Here is a 20,623-nt window from a genome sequence, read left to right on the forward strand (position 1 = left end):
TGATGAGGGGGTGCGGCCATGACATCACAATTCTCCGGCCCCTGTTCCTTCGCTCCTTGCAGCAGATGACAGGGGGTGCTGAAAAAGACAACACGGGGGTTCCCAGCAGCAGGACCCCCACGATCAAACATCTTATCCCCTATCCTTTGCATAGGGGATAAGATGTCTAGGGGGGGGGGAGTACCCCTTTAATGGAATGTCGTAATTGCACATCTATTGCACATTTATCCTACAGCATATATATTGCAAATTATTTCCATATCTAACTTTTTGCATATATTACACATTTAAACTCTTGCAGTTTGAGGTTGTATATCCAGTGTACAGTGCACTGTAGGCATTTAAAGTGGTAATACACCTGCATACATATATCTGTTTATCTATATATTTGTGCATCCCGAGATTGCACCTTACAAAGTGTTGTCGTATTTCAAGTGTTATTACATCTGTTAATGTTGTACACCTATAGTTGTGCATTTTTGTATTTGTAGTTCTCCCATTCTGCCTATAATATCTGAAGTGTTTTATTATATATTGACTGTAACATTCTGGTGGACAGACCTTTGATACCTATATATTCTCCCCTGATGAATTCAGCTTAACTGCTAAAGGAAACATGTAGGGAGTATAAGGCATTATAGGAGATACAAGGACAGGTTCCTGTATGGGGTCTGCCCACTGATCAAGAAGGGCGTAATAGGGTTTGAGATTTAGGATGGGCTAGCCCCCACTACACAATTTCCTGTAAGGTTACACAAATATTTACTGGTATGGCTGCTTTGTACTGTGTGTAACCCTAAAATGAATAATTGTTTTCTTGTACAGGAAAAAGAACAATGGATATCATTGCTAACGCAGATTCTTACATGGATGACATCTTTTCCGATTACTATGACAAGGCTGCTAGCATGACTGACATTTCTACTACATACATGCGAGAAGGCGCTCACACTCGTGTTAACCTCCTGACCAATAACATTTCCAAGGGACCCTGCGCTCTGTGTGGGATGGGAAACTCCAAAAGAGAGACTGTATATGGCTGCTTCGAGTGCTCGTCCAATGGCCAGAAGTACGTCAGGCTGCATGCTGTACCTTGCTTCGACCTGTGGCACAAAAGACTGAAGTGATCATTGTACGTGACACGTTTGTGCCCCTATGTCGATTCTCAGGTGAACCTGTGCCACAGCTCCCGTCACATATATGCAAAAAGTACTCCTTCGACTACTGAACCATGCAAGGTGCTCTGTGACTATACTGTTTAATGGTCAATGATTCAGACGGCCAATAAGCAAACAGTGTCAAATGGACTTATAAACTACTAATCACAAAAAATAAGAAGTAGACAATGCCAGCGTTTCGATGCAGAACAAAATCCTAAATGGTAAAAGGAACCTCCTATCGAGGGCATAGTTATGGAGGTAGCAGAGGTAGCGGTCGCACCGGGGCCCTGGTTCCTCAGGAGGCCCCAAAGCACATCTGTCCCATTAGAGACCAGTAATATATTTGGCATATGGGGCCCTGTTGCAGATTTTGCATCGGGGCCCAGAAGCTACAAGCTACGCCTCTGCCTCCCATTGTATTCATACATTAGGGAGACTCCATGAGTTGATCTTGCTAGTTGGCATTAGAAGCAGACCTGGCCACGAGAGGTGGTCTCCTTCTGTATGCCAGTGCTGGTTGTGTGTATTAGTTTTGTCCCTATAGATGGTCATCAGTTTATTTTTTATTTTTTTGTACATTGCAGTGAAATTAAAGGAGTACTCCGGAGGAAAACATTTTTTTTTAAATCATCTGATCCCAGAAAGTTAAACAGATTTGTAAATTACTTCTATTAAAAAATCTTTACCCTTCCAATACTTTTTAACAGCTGTATGCTACAGAGGAAATGCTTTTCTTTTTGAATTTCTTTTTTGTCTTGTCCACAGTGCTCTCTGCTGACACCTAATGCCCGTATCAGGAACTGTCCAGAGCAGGAGAAAATCCCCATTGCAAACCTATACTGCTCTGGACAGTTCCTGACATGGACAGAGGTGTCAGCAGAGAGCACTGTGGACAAGACAAAAAAGAAATTAAAAAATAAAAGAATTTCCTCTGTAGCATACAGCTGCTTAAAAGTACTGGAAGGGTAAAGATTTTTTAATAGAAGTAATTTACAAATCTGTTTAACTTTCTGGCACCAGTTGATTTAAAAAAAATATGTTTTCCACCGGAGTAACCCTTTAAGCATAGAGCAGTGTTTCCAACCACTATGTCTCCAGTTGTTGCAAAACTACAACTCTCAGCATGCCCGGACAGCCTATGGCTGTCCAGGCATGCTGGGACTTGTAGTTTTGCAACAGCAGGAGATGCACTGTTTGGAAAACACTGGCATAAATGGTGACACTGGCAGGAGACAAAATGTCTACCTGTGGAGGTTTTTCATTCATGGATAAAAATGGGATGAAAATGGAAGAACTGGATTTTTCACTGTTTTTTTATTTTGGTTTTTAAATTGTAAATATTTACCCAGTGTCAAAATGTAAAGGGATTGTTTCACTACAATAAGCCCTGTCCATGTGCCCTGCTAGGGTATACCCCAATCAGTTCTTATGTTAAAAGTAAATAACAACACTTACAGTACATGATTAGGGTAGGGTCACACATACCGCATACGCAGCATAATTCATGCTGTGAAATCTGCCAGGGAGCAGGAATTACGCTGCGCATTTTGCTATGAGCAGACACACAGGGCTTCCCCAACGCAGCCCTGTGTGTGCAATAATATCCGGAGGAGGGCCCATCTCCAAATCTCACTGCACACACAGAGCTGCAGCAGGGAAGCCCTGTGTGTCTGCTCATAGCAAAATGCGCAGCGTATCTCACGGTGCCCGTCAGATTTATAGCGGCGTAAAATGTGCTACGTATGCGCTGTGTGTGACCCTATCTTTACAATGACACTTGTTAAAGGGGTTCTCCACCATAAGGTGATTTTAGTACGTACCTGGCAGACAGTAATGGCCATGCTTAGGAAGGATCTGCTCTTGTCTTGGGGCTAAATGGATATGTTGTGAGATTCCCATAATACTGTGGCTAGCTTTTTGTGAACTTGAATTTCCTGTTTCACTTTTCTTTTTTTGACTACAAATCCCACAATTCTATTTTCCTCCTTCTCACACATCAGCCACCCCCACACCCAGTGAAACACAAATGAGCTGCAGACCTGTGGTTTTCAATCAGGGTGCCTCCAGCTGTTGCATTAGTTGCAGATTGATCCCTCCACCCATTGAAGCAGACAGGCTCCCTGTCATCAGCTGACTAGTGAGTCAGGTCTCGGCCGCATTGCAAGCTGGGAAAAATCTGAGACAACAGTAATTTTGGATGCTGATAGAAATAAATATTGGGTTGAAAATAACAAAAGAATTGTGAGAAAACCGTCACACACAGGTACAGACACTATATTATGAACTACACTAACTTTACAGCCCCTGTAGCATAATCAAATAAAAAAAAAATCCTGGAATACCCCTTTAAGAGGTGGGATATGTTAGGCAGCAGGTGAAGAGTCAGTTCTCGATGTTATGGTTTTGGAAGCAGGAACATTGGTAAAAGGGCAAGTTGTGATGACAACATGAGTCAGAGCATCTCCAAAATACTGGATCTTGCTTGTAGGCTTGTACCTAGCAAATGTGGACCACCAAAGTTGCCCTTGCTAAATGCCCATATTGAGGCATATTAACCGCAAAAAGTACTTACAGTTTGTATATAAGCATTACAACTAGACCACAAAGCAATGGAAGGTGGCCTGGTCTGATAGATCACATTTTATTTTACATTATGTGGAAAACCAAGTGTTTTTGTGCTGCTTACCTAGGGAAGAGATGGCACCAAGATGCACTATGAAGGTAATGTTCTGCTGGGAAACCTTGGCACCTGGCATTAGCATATTGCTGGATGTACCGCCTACATGAACATTTTTGCAGACCAAGAGCGTCCCTTGGTGGTAGTGGTATTTCTTAGTGGCAGTGGCCTCTTTCTGTAGGATAAAGTACCCGGCTACACAATAAAAATACTTCAAGAATAATTTGAGGAACATGACCATGAGTTCAATGTGTTGACTTGGCCAGTAAATTTTCCAGATCTCAACCCAATCTAACATCTGTGGGATGTGCTGGAAAACATGTCCAATCCATGGAGGCTGCATCTCACAACTTGCAGGACTTGGAGGATCTTCTGCTAAGATCTCAATGCCAGATACCATTGGACCCCTTCAAAGAACTTGAGGGGACCTACAACATATCGGGCAGGTGATTTTAAGGTTATAACGGATTGGTGCATGGATGGACTACACAGATGACTATTGAAGCCTTCTTTTTAGGATGATGCATTTGTGGGGCAACCCCTATAAACGGAAATGTATCAGAAAATAGAAAAGCAAATATGTATACATGGGATTTCTCATGTATGTGAATGACATGTACATCACAGCGTTGTGATTACAGGGGAGGAATAAAAGTGATGAAATGTGTTAAAGGGGTATTCTGCAAACAACATATTCAGATCTACCGTACATATGAATATAGGGGAAGATTTATTAAAACCTGTCCACAGGAAAAGTTGCTGAGTTGCCCATTGCAACCAATCAGATTGGTTCTTTCATTTTCACAGGCCTTTTCAAAAATGAAAGTAGCAAACTGATTGGTTGCTATGGGCAACTCAGCAACTTTTGCTCTGGCCCAATTTTGATAAATCTCCCCCATAGTTTAAAAGTAGAGCCTTACACATATTTTAATTTCCTGATATAGTCTAGGTCAAAATGCACAAGCATTGTGTAACAAAAATTCAAGTACGCCCCTTACAGTTTCTGTAGGAAAAGAGCTAAGTGGTAGGCTAGGTGCTTCCAACCAATGCCCTTGATCATTTGGTCATCTCTAGGATTCCACAGGTTTTTCTTCCTGTGTTTTTTTTACAGAAAAATCCGCCAGAAAAAACACCAGTGCAATTTCCTGCGTCTGAAGTTTTTTCTGGCGTTTTTGCATTTGAGTGGAAATTGCATTTTTTCCCCCTTTGGCGTTCTTTTCAAAATTTGTTGGGTACCAAAAAAAAAAAAAAAGGATGCAGTAGGGATGGGAAAATATGTATTTAACGAAATTTTGATTTTTTATATTGAAATTTTTATACATTTTTTATAAAGTGTGTGTTTCACTTTTTTTACTCAATTTTTTCAATTTTCTTAGGTAGTACCACTACTCCCAGCATGGAACAGACTGTTCCATAATGGGAGTAGTAGTACCTGTACTAATAGACATATCACTTTGGGTGTCACTCCTGACACTCGATGCGATCGTCCATAATATAGCAGAGATGTGGAGCGGCTCTATACAGCGCTCGCATCTCTGCACTATACTCCGGCCAGTGACGTGAATAGAACATCACTCATTCATATTTTCCGCCCAGAGCGGGGATTAGCCGGATGGTTGCAGCCAATCACAGCTCTGAGGGAAATATGAATGAGTGAAGTTCTATTGACATCACTGGCCAGAGTATAGTGCAGATATGCAAGCACTGTATAGAGCCGCTCCGCATCTCTGCAATAAATAGGATGATTGCATCGGGTGTCAGGAGTGATACCCGCTGTGATCTGTCCTTAACTGCGGGTACTACTACTCCCAACATTGAGCACACTCTGCTCTATGCTGGGAGCTGTAGTACCTGCATTAATAGACAGATCACAGCGAGTGTCACTTCTGACACATGTTGCGATCTGTCTATTAATGCAGGTACTACCGCTCCCAGCATGGAGCAGAGTGTGCTCCATGTTGGGAGTAGTAGTACCTACAGTTAAGGAAAGATCACAGCAGATGTCACTCCTGACACCCGCTGTGATCCTCCTGTATAATGTATAGATGTGGCCGGCCGTTCTTCTATGGTACCCTGCACTGACGTATATATACACCTATTCATATTTCCCATCTGACCAATCAGCTCTCTGCGGGAAATATGAATAGGTGTATATATATATGGCAGTGCAGGGGACCATAGAAGAGCGGCCGGCTGCATACACACACACTGTTATGCCGAACACTCCGGGTCCCTGCTCCTCCCCGGAGCGCTCGCGGCATTCTCCTTTCTGCAGCTGCACTGTCTCTGCCGGCGGGGATGAGATCCGCGTAGCGGGACCTGCCCGCCCGCGGGTCGCATCCCAATCCACTCACCTGTCCTGTTCCCCGGCTGTCACGTCCCGGTGCGCGCGGCCCCGCTCTCTAGGGCGCGCGCGCGCCAGCTCTCTGAGATTTAAAGGGCCAGTGCACCACTAATTGGTGCCTGGCCCAATCACTGTCAATCACTTCCATTGATAGAAAAACCCACTTCCCCTTCCTGTCCCTGCCGGATCTTGTTGCCTTAGTGCCCTGAGAAAGCGTTTTAGTGTGTTCCCAAGCCTGTGTACCCAGACCTTCTGCTGTTGCCCCTGACTACGACTCTGGCTGCCTGCCCTGACCTTCTGCTACGTCCGACCTTGCTCTTGCCTTGTCCCTGTGTACCGCGCCTGTCTCAGCTGTCAGTGGGGTTGAGTCGCTATCGGGTGGAACGACCTGGGGGTTACCTGCCGCTGCAAGTCCATCCCGCTTTGCGTCGGGCTCTGGTAAAAACCCGTAACCCCTTAGATTCTGTTCCCCTGGTATGACCCACGCCATCACCTCACTGACACAGAGGATCCACTTCCAGTGTCCTCGCTGCATACCATTCCGGATCCTGACAGTAGATCCGGCCATGGATCCCGCTGAGGTCCCGCTGCCTAGTGTCGCTGACCTAACCACGGTGGTCGCCCAGCAATCACAACAGATCGCGCAACAAGGACAGCAGCTGACTCAACTGACTGTTATGCTGCAACAGCTTCTGCCGCAACTACAGCAATCCTCTCCTCCGCCAGCTCCTGCATCTCCTCCGAAGCGAGTGGCTGCTCCCAGCTTCCGCCTGTCTCTATCGGTCAAGTTTGATGGGGACTCTAAACAGTGCCGTGGATTCCTGTCCCAGTGTTCCCTACATCACCTCACTGACACAGAGGATCCACCTCCAGTGTCCTCGCTGCATACCAGTCCGGATCCTGACACACACTACATTTTTATTATTGTCAGCTACATTTTTAGTGCCCTGCCCGCACACATAAATTAATCCCTGTTTAAAAATTAATAAAAATGTTGTTATAAAAAAATGTATTTGGTTAGATACATTTTTTCCCATAAATACTGTATCTTTTTTTTTTTTTTTTTTAAAGCTACCCTACGAAATGTTATTAAAAAATGTATCTCCATTACCTTTTTTGGATCACTACCTACGAAATGTTATTAAAAAATGTATCTCCATTACTTTTTTGGATCACTAAAGTCCAAAAAAAGAATGAAAACCGCCTGCAAAAATGCCAAAGTTAAAACCCACATGGCATTTTTCTTGGTGTTTTTTTTACTCCCATTGACTTCTATGGTAGAAAAACGCCACGATTTCAGGGTAAAAAATGCCACGATTTCAGGGGGAAAAACGCCATAGGCTCAACATGCTGGGATTTTGCAAAACCGCCAAGGAGCTGAAAAAGAGTAAAAAAAATACCTAAAGGAGTAAAAAAAACGCCAAACTGAAAAACGCGTTTTTTCATTGATTTACAGCTAACATATGGCCTCAGCGTTTTTTGGCCGAAAAAATGCCATGCAGCAGAATTGGTGTCCCCCCCCCCCACAAAAAAACCAAGTGGAATTCCAACCTAAGGGTACATTCAGATAAGCGGATCCACAGCATATTTTATGCTGCAGATCCACCGCTGAGGAACCCCTACAGGATGCCTTTAGATGTGCCTGCTCGGAGCGGCAATACGCAGTGTATGGGTATACCAGGGTATCCCATGCTGGGCGTTTTAGTTTTGCAACAGCTGAAGACACCCTAGTTGGTTAACACTGGGTAACACAGTAACATTGATTGGACGTGTATGTTTGGGAATATCCTTGACATATACCGTCAAAGGATCCCTTTAAAAACTTTTTACATGTCACACGTCACTCAGACATGTCAAAAGTTTTGATCGATCGGGATCCCAGTGCTCATCGATCTCTAGATATTGCCAGAAGGAACGTGCTGCTGTGCACTTCACTCCCTGGCTCACCGTTGATCCAACTCATTGAAAACGACAGGTTCCATAGACTTACAATGAAACAGGTCTCCTGCAATGAGCGAGCCGGGGAGTGAAGCGCACAGCTGCATGCTTCACTCCCCGGTGTCAGTGTGACATTTAAAAATTATTTTTTTTTTAAATAACAGTATCTCTTAAAGGGGTACTCCGGTGAAAAACTATTTCTTTTTTTTAAATCAACTGGTGCGCCAGAACGTTAAACACATTTTTGAATTACTTCTATTTCAAAATTTCAAAAACCTTCCAGTACTTATCAGCTGCTGTATGCTCCACAGGAATTTCTTTTCTTTTTGAATTTACTTTCTGTCTGACCACCGAGCTCTCTGCTGACACCTCTGTCTGTCTCAGGAACTGTCAAGAGCAGGAGCAAATCCCCATAGCAAACCTATCCTGCTCTTGACAGTTCTTGAGACAGACAGAGGTGTCAGCAGAGAGCACTGTGGTCAGACAGAAAGAGATTCAAAAAGAAAAGAACTTCCTCTGGAGCATACAGCAGATAAGTACTGGAAGGATTAAGATTTTTAAATAGAAGTAATTTACAAATCTGTTCTGGCACCAGTTGAATAAAAAAAAATTATAATTGTTTTTCACCGGAGTACCCCTTTAAGACATAGAAACTCTGTTGAACTTTGATTGGCTGCTATGAGCAATATGGTGAGTTTTTCTGTTAGGGTATGCTCACACAGCATACGTTACTGTTTAAAATCTGTTGCAAAAAGCGTATTTCTGCCATGTATTTCACTCTGTTGCGCCATACAATGAGGCTATTTCACATCCTGGCTGCCCAATGTAGTTTTTGCTTGGAAACGGTGTCAATAAGTGATATGTAATTTTTCCCCTCACCCGGATTTGCAAACTATGGCATGTGGGATGTGGTCCGGGATTGAAAGCATACAAATTCCACAGCTAAATCAGTGTGAACACGGTGCATGCTATTTTTATTACATTGAGTGTCCTGTGCAAATCTCTATGCTGTATATACTTTAGAGCAGTGTTTTCCAGCCAGGGAACCTCCAGCTGTTGCAAAACAAACAACTTCTAGCAAGCCCGGACAGCCAAAGGCTGGGAGCTGTAGTTTTGCAACAGCTGCAGGCACTCTGATGGGGGAAACAGAGTTATTGTTTCTCCTGGTTATTGATGTCTATATGATACATTATACTCTACATTTAAACTTAGATGTTATGTTTAGAGTTTTAGGTGTGCAACATGTTTGTGCTGTATCTGCCATGTTATGTCCAGTACATGTAGTTTTAATAACAGCTTTGTTTTTGTCATGTTTTTAAAGCATCAAAACTATCAGAGGTGGACCTGAACCAACCCCCCCCCCCCCCCCCCCACATCGATGTTTTATGGTCCTTGAAGGAGTGGGCAGTGTGAATCTGTTTCCTTTATGGCTGGTTGACACTGCAGAGTTCCGGCGGAATGTCCATTTGAAGCAGGTTTGCGGACCGTGCGAATGTGCGCCATCTAAGACGGCTATGCATTCTGGCGGAATTCTGGCCAAAGAATGAACATGTTCATTCTTTGAGCGGACATACTTGAAAACAATGGGACTCTGCCGCAAGCGGAATTCTTCCGGCGGAATATCCACAGTGTGGACGAGCCCTTAGAATCAGTGGTTAAATATCTACTCATTTAATATTGAGTAGAGCATAAATCTCACCCCAACTCAGCCCAGACACCCCAGATATACACTGCCACCATTTTTTTTATACACTGTAGTAATGTATTAGGTCCCCAATACACACTGGTCTGTAGCAGTAAAACGGTTGAACGCTATACAAAAGGCTATGTATTATTTTAAAACATAGAAAGGGGGGAAGTTATCAACTCCCTATGCCAGTGCTTTGGTGTGAAAAAGTAGCAAATTCCCTGGTTTGTGCAAAAAATAGCGACTTTTTGCTCTTTTAAACCAGCTTTGAAAAGGTTGTTTCTTTAAAGTGGGTGAAGCTTAGTGCACAAGCTCCCACCGAATTTACTACAACTCACGCTAGAGAGAGCTGGTGTCAGTCGTAGCTGAAAAAAAGATGTTTTCCACCGGAGTACCCCTTTAATATTGTGATTCTCTGGTTCAGGTTTAAAGAGCCACCAATAAGTTATTTATGAAAGATTTTTCCAAAAAGTGTGTTGTCAGCTGTTAAAAAACTATAACTCCCAGCATTAAACAGTATATGCCAAAAAATAAGATTTATCCAGGATATTTAGAACATATGCTGGCTAAATCTTTTTTTTTTTTTTTTGCATATATTGTTAATATTAGTACATAACATTTATGGAATCATCAGTGATTGTACATTATTATTATTAGGATATTTATTATTATTATTTTAAAATAAAGGTAAAAAAAAAAAGTTGTTGAAACAGAACACTGTATATGCTTGAGCTTTGTACTATATGATCTGTGCCCATACATACCCATGAGCAGATTTCAGTCACGGCAAGAGAAGGGCTGTTTACATGCACAGTGTCTAAAGAGATCTGTGTACCAGAAGTGTAACTTGTCCTGGGCCCCAATGAAAATCTTAAAAGGGGTATTCCGGTGAAAACTATTTTTTTTAATATCAACTGGCTCCAGAAAGTTAAACAGATTTGTAAATTACTTCTATTAAAAAATCTTAATCCTACTGAAAAGGATGACCATTATGATCTTGATTACTGATCAATATATATATATATATATATATATATATATATAGAAAACAATGGCGCAGCACTCCAAAATTGCAAAAAAGTGTAAAAATGTATTCCTTCATGTCAAAATTCAAAGCGACGTTTCAGCTCCCCACTGAAGCTTTTTTCAAGCATCCATGCTTGAAAAAAGCTCCAGTGGGGAGCTGAAACGTCGCTTTGAATTTTGACATGAAGGAATACATTTTTACACTTTTTTGCAATTTTGGAGTGCTGCGCCATTGTTTTCTATTACATGAACTTTGATCGAGTCGAGGCGCTGGCACCGGGCATCTAATGGTGAAGTAGTGCTGCATTGTTTTTGAATATATATATATATATATATATATATATATATATATACATACATATATATATATTAAAAATAGATATATGCTAATATTCTGCAGAAAAACATTATTTTCCTTATGAGACATATCAGCTTGCTATGAAGACCTTGGAATGAGGCCAAAAGAAGCAAGATAAGAAGAGGCTGAAAGTTGGAAGACAAAATATTTGAAGAGATATAGACTGTGTAGAAGGGCAGATATACAGGGAATTTTCCGGTAGAAGAGTGAGAGGGCAGCATAAGTGAACTATGGCCAATAAATAAACCAATGCTTAATGTGCTAATGCTAATATATACAGAGGTAATATTCAAATACCCAAATCAAAAAATAACATGATGATTATGACATGATAACTAACCTCCCTTTTTTGTCAATTGTAAAAACCAATGTACTTCAGTGTAATAAACAGAACTCCTTGGGACAGCTCCTTAGCCAGTATGCTGAGAAGGAGATATATACCAACATTTTGACTGGTGTTTATTTCTTGTGTCGACACTCAGCAGTATACAGCGGCAGTCATGCACATTTTAAGGCCTAAACCGCAGCCATCCTTGACACTACCAGTAGTTATCAACTGCTGAAGTGGAGTTGTTCTTTTCTATCTGACATCAATGCTCTCTGCTGACACCTCTGTCTGTCTTAGGAACTGTTCTGAGGAGGAGAGGTTTGCTATGGGGATTTGCTCCTACTCTGGACAGTATCTGAGACAAACAGAGGTGTCAGCAGAGAGCACTGTTGTCAGATAGAAAAGAAAAACTCAACTTTAGCAGCTGATAAGTATTGGAAGGATTACGATTTTTTTAATAGACATAATTTACACATCTGTTTAACTTTCTGGAGTCAGATGATATGAAAAAAAAAAATGTTTTTCACTGGAATACCTTTTTAATCAGGGTCCCCACCTATCATGTGCTATTTCTGCACTTTTCTGTGAGAAGTACCTTTAAACACAAGGGGGCCTGAATGTGATTGCAACCTCTGCACCCATTGTAGCCCCTGCTATATTCAAATCCTGGATGTGCTGTATGTGATATATGAAGTAAAATGCCAGATATAACATCATATCTTGATTTAAACAATTCCACAATAAGACAGCTTCATTTACATACAAGTTTTATTGTTTTATTTTAATGCAAATCACAGATGTTTAGTTTTACATAACTCCAAAGACATATTCCCAGTGCACATTATACATCAGCAGATTGCTGTTTACTGCAGCCTGAAGCTTATCAGTGGACTGCTGACTATAGGCTGTCGTAAAACAACCTTTGTCTGCTGACAGATCTGCAGAGAAATGGAGGTGTTAGAAATTATCGGTGTATAAATGGAATGTTTTCTATGGAAAAGGCTAGGGCTACATGGCGATTTTGGCTGTGATGGGGTTCACGTGACCAAAGATTATCATCTTATCTTCCTCACTCTTGCACTGCCGCCAGTATAACAGAGCTCTGGTTCTCACTGTCAGGTTTGAAGATGTGACCTCACACGCTCACTTATCCAATTACTAGCGGCAGCGGTGTTCTGTCATAGCCTCTGACTGGGCATGTGACATCACATCCCCAAACTCAAAAGCCTCGGGCAGTAGGGACCAGAGCTCTGTTATACTGGCAACGGTGCGGGAGTATACATTTTTTAACTTACCCTCTCCCCGGCAAGATTTAATAAAAAAAACTTTTTGGCCAGGGCAACCCCTTTAATGTAGTACTAGAGGGCTCATCAAAACTGAAAAAATCATTAGTGTTAGTGGTATAGGGAAATAGTGCTTATTCTGTAGTTACACGTACAGAACATAGTGGATATGTGTAATTATTGCGCTGAACCAAAAGTAAATCAGATACTCGGGCGTTTCAGAAAAACATCTACATGTAAATGGGGCTTGTAGCTGAATTCACACATTGTGTAAAACTGTGCGACAAAATCTGCACCAGTAATTACGCAGCAGAAAACGCTCAGAGAAATTACTGTGGCTGATTTTGTGGTATATTTACTGAGGAATTTATGTTATTCTTCTGTCAAACAGAATAATTCAAAGATTACAATGGACGCACAGGGCAATAATTTATTATAACTCATCATGTCTGTAAACGTTGTACTCCCGTGCTGAGATTAGGCCATCACTGTCATGGTGGTTTTTTTGGAAAATATCTGTTAATATCCGTCCATGCATAGAGGGATCCCGCTTTTTCCCATCCTTCTTGAACTCTTCTGTTAAGTAATGACTTATCTGTGTAAAAATATATCAGATTGAGTAAAACAATCCAGTTCTTTCTGATGGAAATATAAAATTATACACTGTAGTGCAGACGTAATGCCACTTTTCTCAACACTCCATAATCCGGAAATAGGCTCATATAACGCTCACGTGAAATGTTATTAGGGTCTCAAGTGCACTGTTTGAGCACGGTGTTGGACAACCAGCACCCCAATTCTCTCCAGTTATGGTGGTCTGTTTCCAACCGTAGGTGATGGAGTATGTTGTGATATTTGTGATAATTAGATTATATACAACATATAATACACAGGAAGTTCTTTTCTTTTTGAATTTCCTTTCTGCCTGACCACATGTGCTCTCTGCTGACACTTCTGTCCGTGTCAGGAACTGTCCAGATTAGGAGCAAATCCCCATAGCAAACCTATCCGCTCTGGACAGTTCCTGACATGGACAGAGGTGTCAGCAGAGAGTAGTTGTGGTCAGGCAAAAAAGGAAATTCAAAAAGAAGAGAACTTCCTGTGTATTATACAGCAGCTGATAAGTACTGGAAGGATTGGGATTTTTCAATAGAAGTGATTTACAAGTCTGTTTAACTTTCTGGCACCAGTTCATTTAAAAGAAAATGTTTTCCAGTAGAGTACCCCTTTACATGCCCTCCTCGAAAATGATCACGCAGGTGTATTCATGATTAGTCACATATGAAACCACCAAAATGCTAGTACACACACTGATAATATTGTAACTAGGCAATTACAACACCCCCTTTGTACCCTGACCGTAGTGGTCCATAAACATAAGATAACTGGAGGATAACTTGGTTGAAGATAGCTATCTCTCCTGACCAACCCCCACCCCAAAAAAACATGCAAGTTAGGCCTGACCAAAGCATGCATGTGTTCTGAATAGGGAGAGGGGTAGAAATCTCTGGCAGTGGCTTATTTCCCCAAGAATAAAAGGATTGTGTAGTTAATCCTTATCTTCTAAAAATCTGCCATTGGGGGAGAGAGAAATGGGATTTCACCATAGACATTACGTGGGCAGCCAGTTCTGCTGAAATCAGTGGGCTCGAACAACATATCTAATCGTATGGCCAGCTTCACACCTTTCCCATTTATTTTTAACTCTAACACCACCACCCGCTGTCAGTCCCCCAACTGCCCATCAAACGATTCATTTAGAATTCTCATGTTAACTTACAAAATGAGCTTGAAGGGGTACTCCGGTGGAAAACATTTTTGTTAAAATCAACTGGTCCCAGAAAGTTAAACAAATTTGTAAATTACTTCTATTTAAAGATCTTAATCCTTCCAGTACTTATCAGCTGCTGTACAGAGGAAGTTATTTTCGAATTTCTTTTCAGTCTGACCACAGTGCTCTCTGCTGACACCTCTGTCCATGTGAGGAACTGTCCAGAGCAGGAGAGGTTTGCTATGGGGATTTGCTCCTGCTCCTGACATGGAGCATACAGCAGCTGATAAGTACTGGAAGGATTAAGATTTTTAAATAGAAGTAATTTACAAATCTGTTTAACTTTCTGGTACTGTTTGATTTTAAAAAAAAAATAATAGTTTTTTCCGCTGCAGTACCCCTTTCATCAGACATTATTTCTCTTCACGCAACATCTTCTCTATCACCTTAATCAAACCTTTATACTCTTACATACAAAACTTCTCTCCTGCTTCCCCCTTCTTCTGGGACTCCTCCCCGATTCCATCCAACAATCTCCAACAGTACATGGACCCAATAAAAACTTACCTCTTCCAAAAAGCACAGAACCTGGCCTAAACAGTACCCTACCTGGTATATTAACACTGTCTCCATCTGACATGTCTAGTGCTGCTTACTCCTTTCCCTGGCCTCTCGTATCTATGACCTATAGATTTTATATCCGACTAGGAGGCTCATAATATGCTGTTCCAAACCTTTACTACTCGTCTAGCAGCAAAACCAAACATTACAGGTAGAGAAAAAAACTTTAACAGGTAGTCAAACATGCTATACAGGTACATCTCTGCAGTAGCCAATCAGGTAGCCCACAAGGTGATATAAGCAGGTGAGTCCCAGAATCTTCTCCTTTCTTTGCTGCTCGTCAGGAGAATTAAGTACTTTATCGCTCTGTGATAATTTCCACACACCGTTTTCATACATATTTCTTTAAAATTAATATTTTCTATCCTTCTTATTTATATACACACTTCTTATCATAGTTTTATATATATCATATATTGCTTTAACCCCCCTTTTTCGTCTATATACACTCCGTTTCCATCCCTTAACCCCCCCACCCCTTTTTTCCTCTCCTTTATATATTTTACCTATTACCTAGTTTTCTCTTGTGTTATTTTTTCTCTTTTTCGTCACCGCTTCTCTGGTCCGAAACGCCGGCTTTCCATAACCACTTTCCCGACACTCGCGCTCTCTCCCTCTACTGCCGCTCATATCCGCCATTGTTTCTGTTTCCTCTTTTACCTAGACTTGCGCGTGCATACTCTCGCTTCTCGCGAGACTACGCTCTGACTGAATATCGCACCTCCCGCGCTGTGGTCATTTTCTCCTCAGCGTTGCAGCATAGTTTATTGCTCTCCTCACGTCCTCCCTGCAATACTTTTGATTTGATAATTTGATAATTTCTACTTTTATAGATATATTCCCTTCCCTTTCTTCCTTTATTCTTTTTGTTTTTTTCTGCCGGCTTATCTATTTTCGTAGCTGTTCCCATTCACACTGCTCGGTGTTATATTAGAATTATTTTCCACTTCTTTTAGGTGGTTTTGGGTTCTATTATGCGCTTATATTTTATGATCTACGGTAGCTTTACTCCGAGTTTCATCTTGCCTCCATCCTGGTCCTGAGCGGCACAAGTACCTGTTTGGGTACGTGGCCATGGTTACCAATCAAGCCGACTTGGGCCTTAAAAAGAGGTTGCACAATGACGTACTTCCGAGACCGGACGAAGCACATCCTTGTGCGAAATACCGGTATTGTCTCTTAGCGCTTCCTGCAACATGCTGTGCCTGTGACCCCGGACTCCCGGACACTACTACCGATACCCAGCGGTGAGTGCAGATGCTTTCTTTCTTTTACGTCTATTATATGATTCTGCTGTGAGTTTTCTGCACCCCGCAGATCGGTTCTACTCTGAAAACCCTGACGTCCCGTAGCCGCTGCCATTTCCACCCAGCCATCAGCCGGCGGGTATGTATGTGCTAACCCCTACACCTACGTGTGCTCTGCTCTCATCTTCATTTGTAGATACCCCTCTACACACCAGTAACCCATGTACACTCATCTACACTCCTCTGTCACCCATGTGCACTCCTCTACACCCCTCTGTCACCCATGTACACTCCTCCACACCCCTCTGTCACCCATGTACACTCCTCCACACCCCTCTGTCACCCATGTACACTCCTCTACACCCCTCTGTCACCCCTCTACACACCAGCCACCCATGTACACTCCTCTACACCCCTCTTTCACCCATGTACACTCCTCTACACCCCTTTGCTACCCATGTACAACCCTCTACACCCCTCTGTCACCCATGTACACTTCTCTACACCCCTCTGTTACCCATGTACTCCCCTCTACACCCCTCTGCCAGCCATGTACACTCCTCTACACCCCTCTGCCACCCATGTACAACCCTCTACACCCCTCTGTCACCCATGTACACTCCTCTACACCCCTCTCTCACCCATGTACACTCCTCTGTCACCCCTCTACACACCAGTCACCCATGTACACTCCTCTACACACCTCTTTCACCCATGTACACTCCTCTACACCCCTTTGCTACCCATGTACAACCCTCTACACCCCTCTGCCACCCATGTACACTCCTCTATACCCATCTGTCACCCATGTACAACCCTCTACACCCGTCACCCATGTACACTCCTCTACACCCCTCTGTCACCCATGTACACTCCTCTACACCCGTCTGTCACCTATGTACACCCCTCTGTCACCCCTCTACACACCAGCCACCCATGTACACTCCTCTACACCCCTCTTTCACCCATGTACACTCCTCTACACCCCTTTGCTACCCATGTACAACCCTCTACACCCCTCTGTCACCCATGTACACTTCTCTACACCCCTCTGTTACCCATGTACTCCCCTCTACACCCCTCTGCCAGCCATGTACACTTCTATACACTCCTCTGTCACCCATGTACACTCCTCCACACCCCTCTGTCACCCATGTACACTCCTCTACACCCCTCTGTCACCCATGTAAACTCCTCTACACCCCTCTGTCACCCATGTACACCCCTCTGTCACCCCTCTACACACCAGCCACCCATGTACACTCCTCTACACCCCTCTGTCACCCATGTACACTCCTCTACACCCCTCTGCCATCCATGTACACTCCTCTACACCCCTCTGTCACCCATGTACACTCCTCTACACTCCTCTGTCACCCATGTACACTCCTCTACACCCCTCTGTCACCCATGTACACTCCTCTACACTCCTCTGTCACCCATGTACACTCCTCTACATCCCTCTGTCACCCATATACACTCCTCTGCCACCCATTTACACTCCTCTACACCCCTCTTTCACTCATGTACACTCCTCTACACCCCTCTGTCACATATGTACACTCCTCTATCCACCTTCCATAGACTTGCATAGCGGGGCCGGGGGGTGACATCACACGGAGGCGGAGTCTTGACGTCATGATACTCCGGCCCCGTGGCGAATAAAAGTTTGCGGGGATCCCCAGCGGCGGGACCCCCACAGGGAGACATCTATCCTTTGGATAGGGGATAAGATGTCTCAGGGCTGGAGTACCCCTTTAATATGTTAGCCAAGCTTTCTTACAATCTTACTGAGGAACTTTCTGACAATATTTTACCATTTCTTCTCACACTGTATGGTCACTGCAATTCTCTGTAAAGACGAGGTTACTCATTAACCCGTACAGGACCTAGGGCGTATGGATACGCCTTCTGTACCTGGGTCTAAAGGACCCAGGGCGTACCTGTACGCCCGTGGGAATTTCGGCCCCCGCCGCGCGCCGGGAGGGGATTGGGCCGGGGTGACTGCTGATATCGATCAGCAGGCACCCTGTGCAAATGCCCAGGGGGGTATCAGACCCCCCCATGTCGGCGATCGGCGCAAATCGCAAGTGAAGTCACACTTGCGATTTGCGCAAATTCCGGGTCATTCGGGTCTATGGTGACCCGGAATAGAAGGGGGATCGCGGGTGTCTAAGACGATCCACCTGTAGCCATAGGAGTGAGGTGGCAGAGGTGCCACCCCTCCTATCTCTGCTATTGGTGGTCTAGACGCGACCACCAATAGCAGATTAGGGGCGGGGGGGTTTACTTTCATTTTCCCCGTTCTGCCCACCCACAATAAGCGGGGCAGGATGGGGAAATGACGGGGACCGAACGCCGAAGATCCACTTACCCGTCGGTGGAAGCTGCGGCGGCGATCGGCGCGGGCGGCGATGTCGTGCGGCAGAAGAGGACGGCTCCCTGGATCCGACGGAAGCCGGTAAGTTGCCTAGCAACATCTAGAGGGCTACTGTCTGAGACTGTAGCCCTCCAGATGTTGCAAAACTACAACTCCCAGCATGCCCAGACAGCTGCTGGGCATGGTGGGAGATGCAGTTTTGCAACAGCTGGAGGTCTACAGTTTAGAGACCACTGCACAGTGATCTCTATACTGTAGCACTCTAGATCTTGCAAAACTACAACTCCCAGGATGCCCACATAGCTGTTTGCTGTCTGTGAATGCTGGAATTTGTAGTTTTGCAACATCTGGAGGTCCACAGTTTGGAGATCACAGTGCAAAACTGCAAATCCCAGCATGCGGAAACAGCTGTCTCGGCATGCTGGGAGTTGTAGTTGTGATCCCTCCAGCTGTTGCATAACTAGACCTCCCAGCATGCCCTTCAGCGATCAGTACATGCTGGGAGTTGTAGTTTTGCAACAGCTATAGGCACACTGGTTGGAAAATACTGAGTTAGGTAACAGAACCTAACTGAAGGTTTTCCAACCAGTGTGCCTCCAGCTGTTGCAAAACTACAACTCCCTGCATGCACGGTCTGTCAGTACATGCTGGGAGTTGCAGTTTTGAAACAGCTGGAGGTTTGCCCCCCCATGTGAACGTACAGGGTACATTCACACAGGCGGGTAAGTTTCCTGCTTCAAGTATGAGCTGCGGCAAACTTTTCGCCGCAGCGCAAATTTCTAGCGGGAAGCTCACTGTAACCCGCCAGTGTGACTGTACCCTAAAAACACTACACTAACACATAATAAAGGGTAAAACACTACACATACACCCCCTTACACTGTCCCCCCAATAAAAATGAAAAATGTATTGTACGGCAGTGTTTCCAAAACGGAGCCTCCAGCTGTTGCAAAACAACAACTCCCAGCATTTCCGGACAGCCACTGACTGTCCAGGCATGCTGGGAGTTTAGCAAAAGCTGGAGACACCCTGTTTGCGAATCACTGGAGTAGAATACCCCTATGTCCACCCCTATGCAATCCCTAATTTAGTCCTCAAATGTGCATGGCGCTCTCACTTCAGAGCCCTGTCGTATTTCAAGGAAACAGTTTAGGGCCACATATGGGGTATCTCCGTAATCGGGAGAAATTGCGTTACAAATTTTGGGGGGCTTTTTCTCCTTTAACCCCTTATGAAAAGGAAAATTTGGGGGCTACACCAGCCTGTCAGTGTAAAAAAAATTTACATTTTACACTAACATGCTGGTGTTGTCCTATACTTTTTATTTTCACAAGTGTTAAAAGGAAAAAAAGCCCCCCAAAATTTGTAACGCAATTTCTCCTGAGTACAGAAATACCCCATATGTGGGCGTAAAATGCTCTGCGGGCGCATAACAAGGCTCAGGATTGAGAGCGCACCATGTACATATGAGGCCTACATTGGTGATTTGCACAGGGGTGGCTGATTTTACAGCGGTTCTGACATAAACGCAAAAAAATAAATACCCACATGTGATCCCATTTTGGAAACTACACCCCTCACGGAAAGTAACAAGGGGTATAGTGAGCCTTAAAACCCCACAGGTGTTTGACGAATTTGGATGGAAAAATGAAAAAAAAAAAATTTTCACAAAAATGCTGGTGTTACCCAAAATTTTTCATTTTCACAAGGAAACATAGGAAAAAAGCCCCTCAAAATTTGTAACCCCATTTTTTCTGAGTAAGAGCATACCCCATATGTGGATGTAAAGTGCTTGGCGGGCGA

General features: G+C 43.6%; 1 protein-coding gene across 1 annotated transcript in view; it reads left to right on the forward strand.

Moving 5' to 3' along the window:
* The window catches only part of LOC130284860 (pejvakin-like), a 66,474-nt gene extending 64,719 nt beyond the window's left edge, over positions 1-1,755 (forward strand). The window contains exon 5 of the mRNA XM_056535727.1: positions 826-1,755. Coding sequence (XP_056391702.1) covers positions 826-1,127 — 302 coding nt within the window. The 3' untranslated portion in view covers positions 1,128-1,755. The remainder of the gene's footprint in view (positions 1-825) is intronic.
* Positions 1,756-20,623: the final 18,868 nt, after the last annotated feature.

The sequence above is a fragment of the Hyla sarda genome, chromosome 8, assembly GCF_029499605.1.
Source record: "Hyla sarda isolate aHylSar1 chromosome 8, aHylSar1.hap1, whole genome shotgun sequence".
Classification (NCBI taxonomy): domain Eukaryota; kingdom Metazoa; phylum Chordata; class Amphibia; order Anura; family Hylidae; genus Hyla; species Hyla sarda.